The 17237-nt window shown below is 42.9% G+C and overlaps 1 protein-coding gene across 2 annotated transcripts in view; it reads left to right on the plus strand.

Moving 5' to 3' along the window:
- The window catches only part of ZNF451 (zinc finger protein 451), a 1463718-nt gene that overhangs the window by 562067 nt on the left and 884414 nt on the right, over positions 1-17237 (plus strand). For both annotated transcript variants that reach the window (XM_069606175.1, XM_069606176.1), the window contains exon 7: positions 14477-14642. In XM_069606175.1, coding sequence (XP_069462276.1) covers positions 14477-14642 — 166 coding nt within the window. The remainder of the gene's footprint in view (positions 1-14476; positions 14643-17237) is intronic.

Consider the following 17237-nt stretch of genomic DNA (forward strand, 5'->3'; position numbering starts at 1 on the left):
ACATCCGCTATACTTCCTTCTTTATTAACGCAAGTACTATGTTTCAGGGAGCTGACGGAGCTTCTTCAACAAGAACATCACCCCTAGTAGTTGATGCAGATCTCTGGGTGGTGACACTTCCAACGATGGAGCAAATCGAATAATATTTAGATATCCATTATTTATTTTAGACAACTGATCATTTGTGCAGGTCTATTTAGATGAGCCGTTGACGCCTGCAGAAAGTTTATGTTCTTTTAAACAAAATAGAAAACCATACTAATGCAATTACTGTGTTTCAGGGAGTTGCTGAAGCGTCATCTTCAATAATATCATCAATGGAAGTCTATGCGGAGCCCGAGGTATGGATCTTGACAGTTCAATCTAACTAGATCAACAATGCGTGAACTATTGTCGTTTGAATGTTCTACACAATGCGTTCATTCGTGTTTTGCTATTGAGATGTACGTATGGGTATTGGTCCCCAAGTACATTTTGTGTTTTCAATATTATTATAAATACTAATGAAAGTTCTATGTTTCAGGGAGTCGATGGAGCCTCAGTGAGTGATGGATGTGCTTATCATGAAAATATAGTCGTTGCAGCGCGAGAGGAAGTGGAGACATGCACACACGAGTCGGAGCAACAGCGTCCAGATGTTGAAGTTCGAGGCAAGAAAGTTTCAAAGAAAAGAAAGCAAAAGAAGGTTAGTGTCCTGTTCACTATATTATGTTGTCTTTCACTGTCAATAGTTCAATACTGTAAGTTGTGTTTAAACTGAACATCCCTTTTCTAATCTGTCCTCTAGTTGCGAGTGGGTGTAAGAACTAGATCTACACAGACAGTGAAGCGAACGAGAGATGTTGCTTGTCAAACCTTTTGGCAGGGACTTGAGACTGGAGATGCATCGTGCCAATGGGAAGAATATGAAGTGATTGACAACGGAGCTATACCACCACCAGCCATTGATAGTGAATGTCCTCCTGGTAGTTTGGATGCAGTCGGAGATCAATTCACAGAATCCACACCCGCAAAAAATAAGAGCGCGCGAAAGTTGAAGACATTGTTTTTTTCTCCCATCTCCGGACAAGGAACAGTTGTTGCAGTGGAAGAGAATGACATGGACGACAATGAAACACCATCAATATCACTCAGCATAGCGGAAGACGATATCAGAGATTGTACCTTTCATGCGAGTGACATGTCCTCAACGTTACAGGCCGAACCAGCTGGGATGCAGAGTGACAGTATAAGGAAAGAGGCCAAATTCATTGTATTCGATAGCTGTTTGATGGATATTATTATGATGATGAAATGTGGGCATTGGGTTGGTGGGGAAGTATGTGGGGAGCCATTGATTAATGTGACTCGTGCAATTCGAGGCACTAACCTTAAAATACATGCCACCTGTACACAATATCATCCATTCGCATGGTCTGCACAACCCATGCTGGGGCAACTGCCAGCAGGCAATCTACTTTGTGCAGCGGCCGCACTTTTTAGTGGTTCAAGTTTTAAAAAGTTACAGTATTTCTTTCAGTTTGTGGGAATCCATTTCATTGCGAAAACTCAGTTCTACAAATACCAAACCGATTATCTATTTCCAGCCATCAGCGAAGCTTGGAGAATGGAAAAAATGTCAATGGAAAGTACATTCGCAGGCAAACGCTTCAGGCTAGCCGGTGATGGACAGTGCGACAGCCCAGGATTTTCAGCCAAGTACTGCACCTACCACTTTCAGGACATGGAAAGTAAGAAAATTGTGAGTTCGGTGGTCGTGCAGGTGTCACAAAGTACATCCTCAGTGGCCATGGAGAAAGTTGGCTTTGTAGCATCATTGCAAGAACTACAATCGCGTGGAATGGTGATCGACCTGATAGCCACGGACAGACACGTTTCAATTGCCAAGACAATGAGAGAAGAGTACAAAAATATAAATCACCAATTTGACGTATGGCATCTTGCAAAAACAATCAATAAAAAATTGTCAGCTGCAGGAAAAAAAAAAGATATGCAAGGTATTTCACAGTGGTCCAAGTCAATCAGCAACCATCTTTGGTGGAGCTCAAAAACATGTGAAGGGTCGTTGGAAATTCTACTGGAAAAATGGCGGTCAGTAATGTTGCACTGTAGCAACGTACATCGATGGTCGACAAATGAACATTTCCACAAATGTGAACATGGCCATTTGTCCACAGAGGAGGCACGGAAGAAGAAGTGGTTGATTCCTTCATCACCCACTCACAAGGCCATTGAAAAGATTGTATTTGATAAAACTATAACAAGAGATTTGAGGGGACTCACGGAATTCTGCCACACAGGAGATTTGGAGGTGTTCCACAATATGTGCCTAAAGTACAGGCCCAAAAGATTGCATTTTGGCATGGAAGGCATGATAAATCGGACTCTTCTAGCGGTCTTGGCACATAACCATAATGTTGGCCGTCAACAAAGTAGGACGACCGGAACTTTAGGGACGCTTCGCTACAATAAGGCCTTCACTAAAAGAAGTAAACAATGGGTGATCAAACCAGTGTTTGAGGATATGCAATATGAGTTTATTGAGAGACTTATCGTAGATGTCCTCGATAGGCACATACATGGAGTGGTGAACGAACCTATGCAGGGGACAACTGCATTGCCACCCAACATTGCCTCTGTTCCATGTCCACCTAAAGCAGAGCTCATTGAGAAATACACATCACGGTTTAAATGATTGTAATTTGATTGTCTGTTCTCTCGAGTCTCCTCATGTTGCAGGCCCAAACTAGAAATGTGTGCTCGCTCAAAGTGAAGGTCAGCTGCTTTGATGTTTTGCTCGGGTGGCGGAACGGCCCACGACCCAGTATAAGGTTCTATTGTGATTTGACCTTGACAGGCCGGGACCATCCCGAAAGACTAAGAAAAGATAATGAATAAAATTTCAGAAACGAAACGATGAGCCACGTTCATTAGAAGAAGTAACGTCGGCAAAGAAGGAGTGGTGTTTCGGGTCTGCCCTACACAGAGACACAATGGAAAATGCAAATATAATGTAAGTAACTTTTGATGAGTTTATACCGCAATTTCATTACTATACAGTGGCTTTAAAGACGGGTTCAGTTGTACTTGTTCGTTCTATGTGGCATATTGTTTTCTACCGCGCACTATCTTGAGGAGAAACATCTGCTTTTACTGAAGTACCTCAAAACCTTCCTCTTTGCTTCTGCTTTCTCTCTCCCTCTCCCCTGCTACAACTGGTCCACTGTCTGCGACCTCGGTCCTGGGCCCTTCCACTCTCCACCTGCACTGCCTCCCTGTCAACCCCTGCACTGGGGGACTGTCTCAGTATCCTACAGCCCCCCCCCTTCCCAGCACTTGTTCTGCACTTACCTTGCACTTGCCACCAGCTGGCCCTATTTATTTATTATTTTATGCTACTTACCTTGTACTCCACTCCCCCCCCCTCCATGCCTCGCCACGCCTTTAAACACTTGTGTACACCCAGTAGCGCTGTCCTCGCTATGAAATGAATAATTTTAATAAGGATCTGATGGTGAGACTAATTTCATTTTTTATGTTTTTAGGTACATCATTCACTACTGTCTGTGTCACGAGTACCAGACACCGGCGGACGGCTTCTACAGCCGCCAGTTGCTTCTCCGCGTGAACAACGTTACCACCCTGACCATTTTATGGGACGATCGCCAAGTACAAGTATGCCCTTACGCGGTACTAACGGTTAGATGCAACATACCTACCGTTGTGGTGGCCTAGTGCCTCGTTGTTGGAACAGCCATGCGATTATCAGTGCGACCGAAGAGCTTATTTTTATCGTAAACCAACACCCTGTGTACTGCACACGAACATCGCTTCCCTCAATACGAACTTTTTGGAACATGAGCAAATAAAAATGCAAATCGCTGAATATTCTCTAAACATTTGATGTCAAATAAATGTACTTTACCACATTTACAATCTTGCGGTTTGATTTCAAAGTACAGTTTCATATTCCGAATTGTGGTGCGCTGTATTGTGAGCTGATCTGTGTTGATTTCCGGGGTCTGTGTGGAGTCGCGTAGAAGACGCCTGGGCGCGTTTGCCTACGCAGCTCAGTCACGTCACGGATAGAGGCGGGGAATATGAATGTTTTGATAAAGTCTGTTTCAGGGGCGGGGGATTTGATTTAGTGCCGCAAAGGCAGGTGAGCCAGGTCGATGGGGCGAAATGATAGGATTATCACAAAATGGAGGCTGATTTCGAGTGCGATAATGGGCGAAAAGTCGGGTAAGGTCCATAGGAAAGTTTCCTACGATCTACCGATTTATGCTTACAAACACATGGCCGACCCGTAGGGACAATAAAAAAAAAGTCCCGGAACTATCCTTTAAGGGAAGTTGATGAAAAAATTAGACTAACGCACCCGAATGTTTCAGCCTTGAATATGGTGTAGAGTTCTTTTGTGTCGCTATATGATAATATTTGGAATGAACTAACATCCACAAATATTTTGATTTCAGAGGTTAATGGTAAACTTGATTTCATTGGCTCGGAGATGCGCTTTCGACCTATCAGTAAGGATTTGAACCCATGTGATGGTGCACTTGGAGGGCATAATTTGCTAACTAATGATGTGGCTGAAATAATTTAAATATCTGATGTAATGGTTACCTCTAATGGGGAACTTGATCCTTCGCTAATAGTTCCCTCTGATAGGGAACTTGCACTTGCAAAGCCCATTATTGATGCGGTGGAGAAATGTGATGATATGCATAAAATTACGCAACCTATCTGTTTGCCAACACTGAGAGCACAAGTAATTGATTTAACTGTGAACCCAGTGCAGTCTGGGAAGGAACAGGAAAAACAACCTGCAGTATTTGAGAAACCCCTATCCAGTAACTTGGAGCAAAGGAGGGCTACCAAAATTGTGAATAATTGAGCAAACAAATTGTGCAGCGAAGGACTTGGTATCAAACCACAAGACTCAATTACAAGTCCCTATTTCGCACAAGTATGCCTCCGCTATTGTTGAAAGGTATGGCACTGGACCCTGTAACTGCAAAAGTGACCACCTTGGACTCTAACGTGCTATTACAAATGGTGGGGAAAGAGGGGGCCTCGGGCAGGGGGGGGGCACCCAAAGTAGTCCATTCTGATTAGTGTTCCGGCTCACCTGTGCTGCCGGCTCTTAATGACAAAACAGCCCGTAAATATTCCATCTTCGGTCATGAATTGGGCAGTTAAATTTGATTTTGAGGGGGGGGGTCCAAAATGGAAAGCAGAGGGGGGGGGGAACCTGGTGAGTAGACAATAGATTATTGTTACAATCTATTTGCCTCCCGACAGTTATGTCCAATCAGGTTTTGCCTCAACCGGCTATCCGGAACTTGGGATGCTGGGCCCTGGGTGATGGCTGTGGGGCAATAGACGATCAATGCCTTAGAAATCCACCAGTAACACTATATCCATCACTGGTAGCAGGGGTTGGCAAACTTGGCTGTGGGGCAATGGACGATCAATGTCTTAGAAATCTACCAGTAACTTTGTTTGTTTTAATATTTGTAATGCACGCCAGACCCGAGGGTATCAGGGCGCAATAGGCATCAAGAGGGTTGTTCAGCTTAGGTTACGTTGCTGTACAAGATCATACATTTTATAGAATAAGTTGTAAAAGGCAGTTTGTACAGGCATAAGACAGGCAGGCTACAAATACGGCAAAAACACAGTAGACCATATATACAGTATGTACAAGAGGAATAGGAGTTAACATTGTATATGTAGTGGGAGGTCAGAGGTCATTTCCCTTGATCCAATGGATGAGGTTGGACCTAAAGCGTGGGTAGGGTAGGTCTTCCCTCTGGGGCGGAGGGAGGGAGTTCCAGTATTGGGCTGCTTTGACCGGGAAGCTGCTTCCACCAGTCTTCGTACGTTTTAATCTGGGCACCATTAGGAGGATAGCGTTGGCAGTTCTTGTGGGACGGTTGGAGGGTTGTCTCGTAAATCTGACTATGAGGTATTGTGCGGCGGCATAGTGGAGACATTTGTGTGTCAGGGAAGCTGTTTCGAGGAGGATTTTGTCTTTCATGGAAAGCCAGATATTGGCTCTTCTGAGGTCAGAATGTGGGCTTTCTTAGGAATACTTAAGGCTGCTCCCAGGGTATTATTTTGTAAAATATGGATCTTATTGGTGATGTATTTGTTACTCCCTACATATAAGGCATTACAATAGTCCAGTTTGGATAAAACAAGGGCCCTTGCTAGGGTGATACAGTTGTTGTAGGAGAGGAATGGCTTGGCTGCTCTGATTAGCTTACACGTGTAAGCAGTTGATGAGGCCATAGAGTTGACTTGTTTTTTTAAAGGGTAACGTAAAGTCTAGGTAGAATCCAAGGGGTTTGACCTCGTTAGCTACTGTAATGTTATTGTTGTCTATTATGAAGTTGGAGTAGTTGTTTCTTAGTTTGTTATGGTTCGCAGGGGTGCCGAGAATGAGTTCTGTTTTGTCATCATTCAGGCATAGACCACGAGAAGCCATCCATGCCTGGATGATGAGGTACACTCTGTTCACAAAGGCCAAATCCTTGTTGTAGTCGCCCGTCAACGGGATGAGGATCTGGGTATCATCGGCATAATTAGTCTAGGTGATACCCAGGCTGTCTAGAACATCAAAAAGGGGCTTTGTGAAAATGTTCCACAGGGTGGTGGGGACACGCCGCAGGTGGTGGGCATGGGGTCAGCGGCTGCTATGGGTGAAAAGACACACTATTGTCGAGGAAGGATTGGATCCATCCTATCGCTTCTTCTCTCAGCGTGTCTATTTGTGCCTTAAGGTCTATAAGGGCAGTTTCAGTTCCATGTTGTGGTCTGAAGCCTGACTGGCGTACTCCTAAGAGGTGGTTACGTTCCAAGTATTGTTGGATTTGAAGGTACTCCACCTTATCTTTAACCAGGAACAGGACTGTGGTGATAGGGAGATAGTTTGTGGGTATGGACAGGTCAAGTGTTTGTTTTTTAAGTAGTGGGAGAACCCGGGACTGTTTCAGTTTATTGGGTATGGTGACGGTGGAGGAGGAGGCATTTATGAGTTTGGATATTAATGGGGACAGGTCGCGAGCAGCGTCTTTTATGATTTGGGCTGGGCAAGGGTCGCCGTGGCAGTCAGATGGTTTGAGGGCAAGGATGACTTTTTCAACTTCTAGGATGGATACTTTTTTGAAGTTGAAGTGGGGTGTGAGCTGATTGGGAGGTAGCGGGGTATGCTGGGGCAGAGGCGCAGAGGTTTTGTTAGGCGTAGGCGCAAGGAGGAGAGTTTCTTTTTTATTATTAATCTTAGTTTGAATGGTCGTTGCCTTGTTAGCTAGGGCACTCTGGATGCTGGTGCACCATATTTTGTCCTTGAGACAGGTATCCGGGGCTTGGATGGGCGTTTCTATCTCTTTAAGGATTGTGAACAATTCTTTAGTGCTTGAGTTAGCTTGAGTAATACGCAGGTTGTATGAGGATTGTTTGGCGAGGATAATTTCTTTTTTGTAGAGGGTGGCTATTTTACTAAGGTTGTTTTTGTTAGTGTCAGAGGGTTCTTGTCTCCAAATTTGTTCACTTTTGCGTTTATTTTCAGATCTAATTGCTTTCAAGTGGGGAGAGAACCAGGTATTCACATGTATTTTAGGTTTGGTCTTTCTGATTTTCAGTGGTGCTATGACGTCTAAGGAAGATAACATCATTTTGTTGTATTCCTCTACCAAAGTGAAAGGATCCGTGTGGTCAGGAAGCAAATTCAAGGTGGGTATAATCAGGGGAGTGAGTTTTTTGGCTGTGATATTTCTTTTGTTTCTGGTAGGAATGGCAGGGGCTATGCTTTTGGCAGGTAGTAGAGGCGTGGCATCTAAAGAGGAGATCAGGTGGTGGTTGGACCAGAGTTGTGGTGTTCTAGAAATAATGGAAGTCTAGCAGTTATGCTCTGCTATCCAATCAAGGGTCCTTCCTTTAGTGTGGGTCGCACCTGTTACTTTTTGGGTCAACTCCAATTCCTCGATGGAGTCGTTGATATGCGAGGCGTTGTGGTCTAATGGGTCGTTAAAGCCCAGGTTGAGACCTCCTAAGAAAAGGCATTGTTAGGAATTTTTAAGATTGTCGGATAAGATATTAGTTAAGTCTTCTTCAAAGGAGCCTAAAGGGCCAGGAGGTTTGTAAATGAGGTGGATAGACAGGGTCTGGGTGTTGGAGATGGTCAACTTGGCAGTGAGGGATTTGCACGAGTCCAAGTTTGGTGACGTGGTGAGTCTCAAAGATAGACTGGTTTTGGCAACTATGGCCAGGCCTCCACCTCGGGATTTAGTGCAATCTATTCTGAGGAGAGTGTACTCCTCGGGAATGGCTAGCATGATCGCTCATCACTGGCAGCAGGGGTTGGCAATCTTTTGGAACGTCTACATGTTCCAATGAAATATACATCGCTGGATTCCCACCTCAAAAATAAAGATATCCAACATTAGTCATATTGTATTTTGCAAAATGCTAGGGGTTATGATCAGGAATTGGGAAAGCCTACTGGGAACAATGGTGGGAGAATTTTTGAACCCTGGGCGGAAAAAATGATGTTCCCTCTTAAAATGTCAATTGTCTTGGTCCCGAATTATCAGGTTTGTCTAAATAGAACCAATATTTTAAGCTAAATCCCAGCCTTGGGTCTTCTCTGTTCAACTGATGTTGACAGGGTGGCCTTTCCAGATAAGAATTCCACCGACAACAGTATTATCTACTTTCACTCTTCACTGGTGAAAGAGCTTGTACTCTCCCAAGATCCCGTTTACAAGCCTTTGGGAATTGAGATTTGCCCCTTTTGGCCAATAGAGGGGAGCTCTCTGACCTAAGGAAGGGCTTTGAATAGTGGTTTGTCAATCCAGGGATGAAGATGGAAGAATGAGTAGGGGTGGATGTACAAGCAGATGGGGGGGGGGGGAGGGGAATATTGACTGGGCTGCAGTGACGTCAACACTCTGGAGGAAACCAGTGCCATAACTCCAAGAGAGCCCCGGCTATGGAGACTAGAGAACTAGCCCTTTGCCTTAAATCCTGGAGCACTTGCGGTAATTAACATCTTTTTTTCTAATCCTGCACCCATGGCTATTCTTAGAAAGGCAATGTTATCTGCCTACAGGAAACTAATAATAATTAATGCTCCAGTACTAGATGGTTACCAAGTCCTCACTCAAATGGCAAAGCCTAGTAAGGGTGGGAGGGCTTCTCGGGGATTAATTATTGCAGTAGATATAGCCCTGGGTTTGAGTGCAACTATTCTTAAAGATCTAACGTTTGGTGCAATGGGGTTGGCACTCTGCACTCCAGACTCTCCACTGCATATTCTGATTAGTAATATCTATTGGCACAGGGTAATTGCTGAATTTAATTGTTTTTTAAATACGGTATGTGACCGTATAACTGAGTGGTCAACTAAATATCCGGCTTAGAGTTATCATTGTGGGAGATTTTAATGCAAATTGTCACTTTCGGGATTTGGACAGGGAGCTCTGGGATTCCTCTTCAGACATGGTTTTGTTGAATTTTAAGAGCAAAGCGGTTAGAGGCTGGTGCTTGGCACTTAGGCTTGGGCTGAAGCCCCTGGTGGGTAAAACATCCAGCCACCAGAATGTGACCGTAATACATACGTGTTTTAGAGGGAATAGTTCCTGTGTGTTAGATCACATCTTTATGGATGATAGTCTGACCAATTGTTGTTCATCGTTCACTGTAAAAAAATGACTGGAGTGGCCATGCTATTCTTACGGTAAAATTTGATACACTGTAGTTAACTAGAAACTACACCAATTAGTTGAATATAAGAACAAATTCTGCAGGTAATGCGATTCGTTGGTCAAACCCAAATATTAATACATTAAACCTTAATCTTCGAATTATGATGAATTCTTCAATTTTGGAATGGAAAGTAAGGAATTTCAATGCTAATGCGACCCAGAGTTTCAAACATGATTTGGTAAATGGGGGTAGGACTTCACCCGGGGTTTAAACCGACTACATCATCTAGACCCCCACATCGCTATAATGAAGATCTAGCAACAGCAAAAACCATTATGAGGAGGGATATTAGGAAAGTGGATGACCTTAGTGATGATGCTACCGTTAGAATTTGCTTGAAAAAAAATAAAGAAAAATATAAGAATTTTTGTAAATCAATTAAAGCAAAGTTATTACAACAAGACCCGATTATATGCTTGTGTTACTGATAAATCGCAGAGTGGGTGAATTCTGGTCACTAATTAACTCGCAGGATGCTAATTTTGTTAGTCAACTAAATCATATACCGGAGTCTGATTGGGTGAACCTTTTTAAAAATCTGTTAGGAATAATTACAATGAAAACTAGTGCTGACAATGCCCTTTGCTTTGGGCCTTTTAATTATATGTGGTACCCTGAATTGTATATATGAGACCATCTGAACCTTAATCAAAAGATGTAAAAAATTGCAGCCCCCTGGACCTAATGGCTTAACTAATAACACTAATTGGTCAAATCTGCTGCATCTACAGTTTGGGAGTGTTATTGACTCCGGTGACTTACCATCTTCATGGAGTACAGCGCATGTTGTCCCCATCTTCAAATGTGGAAGCAGGTCTGAACCAAAATTACTGTCTGATATCTTTGATGCGGATTGTAAAATCTTCTCCGCCTTTCCCTTGACCCATTTGGAAGCTTGGGCATCTCCTGCTCACCCGTTAAGTAAACTACAGACGGGTCCTGAAAGGTACATTCCACTAGCTTAAATGGACTTGTTGTTTAAAGTATTGAAGAAGCTGCATGGTCAAATCCCAAGGTGTGCAGGTATATGGTCTGTCAATATATCTGCTGCTTTTGACTGTGTAGACAGGAACCGCTTATGGTCAAAACTATCTAACTGGGGTATGCCCCTAGGTCTCCTGCGGCTGTGGAATGGTACCTATGAAAACTGTGTAATCCAAATACGATTTAATCAACTTGGTGACCTTTCTAAGAGAATACGCTTGTACCGGGGCCTGAGGCAGGGATGTGTCTTAGCCCCCTTGCTCTTTAATCAGTATGTCTCAGATGTTGCAGATTCTCGGGATGGAAAGGGTTTAATTGCACCTTGGACACGGTGAGATCTTGTGGTTGGCATATGCCGACGATTTTTTGATCTTTGATCAATCAAGGGTCTGCATATATAGACTACTGAAGGCCTTTGCCGGGTATGCCAGAGAGAATGGTCTCATTATTAATCCGAAAAAGACCAAGATTATGGCATTTTCAAAGAAAAGTCAAACAGTAATTCGTCGTGAAGGTGTAAAGATACAAAATTCTACCAGCATGGTATAACTGGGATATCATCTTGGTGCGCATGCAGGCATAAGACATATAGCTGAAATACTCCAGCAAAAGGCACTTAATCTACAGTCCCAAATTGTAAAAGTTGATCGGAAATTTGGCAGATTTTCTCTGAAACTTTTGTTTTAGGAAGGGAAAGTTGTCCAAAAAGTGATATATGGCCTTGAACTCTATAATGATCCAGTATTTAAACTATTGGACAGGATTGAGGGCAAGCTGTGGAGGAAAATCTTAGCCATACCAAATGCTGTAACGCTAGCAGCTATTCGGTTTGACCTTGGGGTTGCATCATTATCGGCTAGGGTTGAGTGGCGGATGTTATCGCTTGACTCAAAACTGGTTTCATTGATTTCCTGCTCGCTTTATGAAACCCTTGATGCGGTGATTAACTTAAAAAAATATCTCGGTAGTGACTTCTCAATACCTAATACAGTTTGGAAGGAGGTGCAAAGCAATTTTACTGAAAATTGTCTCTGAACAGGGTACCCTAGTTAATAATCCAACTAAAGTCAAAAGACTTTTATTTGATTTAGATTGGGTCCAAACAACTGACTTGCTTCACTCATAATCATCCCTGAGCCATTTATCACATGAGCATAAATGTTGAGGAAAGTTATGTCAACTATTTGATCAATTCCCGAATCGACTTCATAGGGGTATATTATTAAGGCTACAGAACCTGCTTCCTACTAAGGAAGTCTTACTCGGGAGAAGCCTAATTACTGAGGATGAAATTATGTGTAGCTTCTGTAATGGCACCCTGGAAACGACAAAACACTTTGTGCTTGATTATGTTGCTTTAAATTCACCAAGGATTAAGTATATGGAAACATTTCTGAATTTTAGATTGGGACTCTGTGATCCGAATATATGGATGCGTTGCCTGAATACTCAATGTACATGAAGGCTTAGCTTGATCAGGTCTAAATTTGGAGCAATATTTCGGTGCCCAGTAATTCTTGGTGTTTTCTCAATTATAATTACTCTCTATAAGCACTTTACCTGCAATTTAATATCTGACTTTTATTGAAATCCAAGGTATTTTATGGAAAGCTTTTAATTGTTTTTTGAGGTGTATGTACATTTTGATAATTCATTTAAATTTGGAACGTGCAAACTGTTGTATTTCTAAATTAATGTAAATAGATCTGTTATGTTTGGTTTGATTTATTTGTACGTTTACTGTATTGTCTCTGTTTTCTGTTTTGGTATGTTTTGTGTTTGTAAAGGTTTAATTTAAACCAAATACAATAAATAAAAAGTAACCTTGGAAAGATTGATATGTGAGATGTGCATGCTTTGAAACCTATTTAGACCACCAGCATCTGAAGAAATATTGCAGGCAAAAGTTCAAGAAAGTCACCTTGTCATATCAATCATATCAATGTAGTGTAAAGGTTCATTGCTTCGTTATCCTACCATTTTGTATACTTTACTGCTTTGGGAGCTTTTCAAGAGATTCTGTGGAGGGGAGGTATCCGTTGTACAAACAAATTAACCCACTACGTTTAGTTGGCAATGGTCTTTCTTCCCACAGGTTTCTCAATGGCCCTCTCCCCACCAACCTAAAGAAGTTTATTAATGTATGCCATTTCTTGCAAGAATTTTTTGCATAACCTTTTTGTCTGTTTGGAATGTGAAGTTGGTAAAATTGGGTGGAACTTATAAAATGGTGTACAAAGAGCTATATGCATGTAATCCGAAACCACTTTTAGCACTTTACTGCCACCCTAGAAGAGGCTAATAAAAGAATGATCACTTGTGGGAAAGCGGACTCGCCAATGAACCATTTGCACAGTGTCTGCTTTATCACAGATATAGATGTTACTTCCTAATTGTCTGTGTGAGTTTGGGGACGGGCACAAAAGGTTTGTCTAAAGATTAGAGGTTTACCTTTCCCAAGTATCTACTTCAAGTAGAAATGCAAACTATTTGTTCATTAGACAAAGCTAATGGGCAACTAGGAAACAAACTGGTTTCAGTATTTTATCGTGATTATGACTCGGTTGCTTCACATGATTGATGCCTGAGGTCCCTAGACTTGAAGGGAAAAAAGATCCATTTCAGATAGGAATGGGTGCCGTTGGTGAAATGGCTGTGCTTTACAATACATCAAGAGGACACACACCAGACGAGTTTGATGGGAGCCAGTAGTAAACCTTGTGCTTCAATGTCACAACTGTCTTCTGGACTGGTTGGTTCTCGTGAATGATTGGTTTCTTGCATGAATGTTTCCATGTATATGAAGAAAGGACACATCCTAAAAATAAGAATACTATTTAGAAAAATGTATTAAAAATGGTTTGTCGTTCAGCCCTGTTCCTTCTCAATAAACTGCCCGCCATCTCTTGTTCTGCGAGTTTTGAGGCAAAGGAATCAGTGGATCCATTTAGGGCCTTTTTTAAACGGATCATGTTGCCTTTACAGAATGACCTTTTGGGGACTTCACTTAGTTTGAGTAAAAACGGGTTGTGGTCACTTCTCTTTAAAAAAAAAAATAAAACTTTTTTTTAAAAATAAATACATAATAAAAAAAAAAAATTGTATGTCTGAGTACATTTTTACACTGTGACAGGAGTTTACCTGAACAGAAGACATTTGGAAAATCATAATATGCGTCAAGTTTTGTGCAACCTTTTTTGCAAATTTTGTTAAAAAAAAAAATTGCTGTACAAAAGGTACATTTACACAAGTTTTAATGGAAGTAAATATACAAATAAAAAGTACATAAAATAAGCAATTGCTTAAGAGTTCCAAGTCTGTAACATTGCAGGTTTACTGATTGTATTCAATAGAGATCTCACATTAAGGATCATCAATGCATTGTTTGAGTGGTCAGGTGGTCGATAGAATTGCTATACAGTACACAATACCGTCATACAAAGCTACCATGTCTTGCTTTGTATTTGGTAGCGATGCATTTCTTTGAGGAGCCTCGCAGAGGTCCTAAGAAATAATGCTTTCAAGCACCTTTTACTGTTGTGTGAAATAGTGATGATTGGGAAGAACTAGTTTTAGAGGTAAGTAAACCTATCCTTTTTTTAAACCCAATTATTAGTGGGAGATTCGAAAAAGTCTTCACTCAGAAAAGAACTTTCTGTGGTGCAAAATGTTCTAAAAGGGTAAGATTTACCTTTTTGTTTTCTTTACTTTCCAGAATGAGAAAACCGATCGTTACAATGATGAGCATTCAAAGAACCCTCAACCACAAGTTATCCAATGTTTTGCCTGCCCAAATTGTTTCCTGCTTTTCAATCTCAGGGACGAGTGTCTTCAGCACATGTCTGCCAAAAATCATTTTACACACCGTTTTAAATTGAGCGGTAAGTTACATATTCCATTGCTATTCTGCTACTTTACGATTGTGCTCCACTCCTATGTAGGAGGAAAACTGTTGCAGCATTTTGACAAAGTTCGTACACTTCTCTGATGTGAATCATTACATTCGTCAAGAACATCAAATATTGTTTCAGCAAATTACAGAGTAGAAATGATTTACATTCTTGCAAATCAGTTTCTTGAATATTAAAAAACATTGCGTGATTTGGAGAAAGTGTTTTGCTTCACAGGAGATTAGTAGATCTATTCAAAGAATGTTGGTTCTTTAACGTCATCCTTGTTGGGAGAAGGCATTGTATTATGGAAAGATGTGTTTTGTGTTTCTTACCAGAGGCTAGCTGTTTTGCCTTCCAGTTGGATTCTTCTGAGAACCCAAATCACACTCCTCTTTGGATCTCCAATCTGTATTGGCCATTTGAAGAAGCACTTGTTAGGTGTGGCGTTTGTGACTGTCACATGGTGTCGTCACTTCTCCCCAAGGGGGGGCACCCTGTCCCATAAGGCTAGGGATGTGCAGCCACTACGCAATAGGCCCCCTATGAGTGGTTTAATGTGGGAGGACTTTATGAGGAGGAACTCCACCCCCCACCTCCCCGTGGGGACAAGGGCGATCAACTCCGGTACAGCCCACTGAATGTTGTCACTCCCTGACTTTCCTTAACTCTCACCAATATTCAGAGCAACTACATTGAAGGCAAACCTAGGTATTACTGTTACCTAGAACATAACTGTACTAGGATGAGGCAGATCTCGGGAGACATGAAGATCATTGAAACATTTTATACTAGTACGAGGTGGCCCCGCGGATGCAGGATGATCCAGCCATCATCAGAGTTAAATCACTCTTTTAAACCACGTGCGAGGAACTGGATACAAAGTATAAAGAGCAACAAAGGACATTCAGAGAAGGCAAGCCTGGCTGCAGAGTCGATCTCAGCCGTGAGAGGATGCAGGTGCAGGCAATCTCCAGCACGGCAGAATAGAGTCCTGCTGGCGGTCCAGCAGGAAAGGGACCTGAAGAATGCTGGTGAGCAGCTGTGGGCGTTCTTTGTTGGGGTCTGTTGGTGCAGACCCAAGCTCACGACCGAGAAAAGGAAGAAATCTGAGCTGTTCAGGGAGATGCTATGTTGTGCATCCCGACATGGAGAGAAGCCCGAAGAGCTGACAAAGCATATTCCGGTCTCAGGAAACCCCGCTGACGTACCTACAGGCCAGAGGTACGTCGAGGTATGGAAGACCTGGAGCAGACATGTGGGCGGGCGGGAGAGCTGCCCGAACAGTTTTCAGTTGGTCCAGTGAGGCTGAAATAGTTATTGGGCCTAGCCAGATTCAGTCCTTCCAGCACAATCCTCCTTGCGTCAGTGGCAGACCGAAACCCACTGACAACTAGCAAAGGCTCGGGAACCCTCTCATGTATCAGAGAAGGATCTGGGACCCAATAGTAGATGCTGAAGGCATGCGAGGAAGTCTTCCTTGTCACAATGGGAAAGAGAAAACTACTGACCAGCGGAGAAGAGTCTGGGACCCCAAAAAGACTTGGGACTTTCCTAACAATAGTTCAGAGTGGCAAAGTGTGCATCAAAACTGAAAGCAGGGAGAAATGAGTATATCTAGGAATCCCAGGAGAAAGGCGTAATTCTCCTGGTACCAAATCAGGATTTTTGATAGACTCTATGGGAAGGGAGTGAAGGGAAGCGCCCCCAATTCAGCACGATCCTCCCCGCAATGAGAGACAATAAGGGACTCTCCCGTAGTGGGAATAAGACCAAGACAGAGTGCGGGTGAGCGTAAGTGGGATTTTATCCAAGGATAAGGCATGCAAAGAACTCTGCAACCTACGAGAGCGCTCTGCCTGACAATAGCAAAGACAGGCGTATTTCTAATACAAGAAACGTCATCAGCACCTAAACACTATAGGGGGCACAGGTCAATTGGGATTGGGTGGCATCGACTAACTATAGGTGTTGCTGCAGCGGGGTTGGTCCTGGCGGGACGACGTCACTGGTCAGCCTCGTGGGTTGGGTTGGGCCTGGCAGGCCGGCTTGAGGTCATCCGTGCGGTGTTGATGCGCTGGGGCAGCCTGTGACAATGACGAATACCTTTCCTGTCTCATTTGCCCTAGGCCATGCACACTGCAGTTATTCAGAAAATGACATTTAAGTTCTTTGATAAATTGCTTCAGCATCTTATCTTATAAAAATAAACACAACACATGAGGAATGCACCTTGTGAGAGGTCTGGTGGTCGTCGGTTGGGGTGAGATTTACCTGTGTCCTATTGACCGGTATTTTAGGTCGCGGGACGGGGCTCTGGGGCCTGGGCCGAATGATACATGTCTGTCTGCTGCGTTAGAAGTTATTATATAGATGGGTCTCTGTGTCTTGTCTCAATGATGGGGGTCGTCCTTACACGGGGTCAGGATTCTTGGGGGGTTCGTGGGATTTATGAGAGGGTGCTGGTAGATCAGTGGGTTCAACCGTGGGTTTATTACCGTGCTGTAAATAACACAGGTAGCGGGCTGTGGCCTTGGTTGCGGCGCCGGGGCCTCTGACTCTCTGAAGTAACGCCAGCTTGGTTGG

This window comes from Ambystoma mexicanum, chromosome 4p (genome assembly GCF_040938575.1).
Source record: "Ambystoma mexicanum isolate Mex_15411 chromosome 4p, UKY_AmexF1_1, whole genome shotgun sequence".
In the NCBI taxonomy this organism is placed as follows: Eukaryota; Metazoa; Chordata; class Amphibia; order Caudata; family Ambystomatidae; genus Ambystoma; species Ambystoma mexicanum.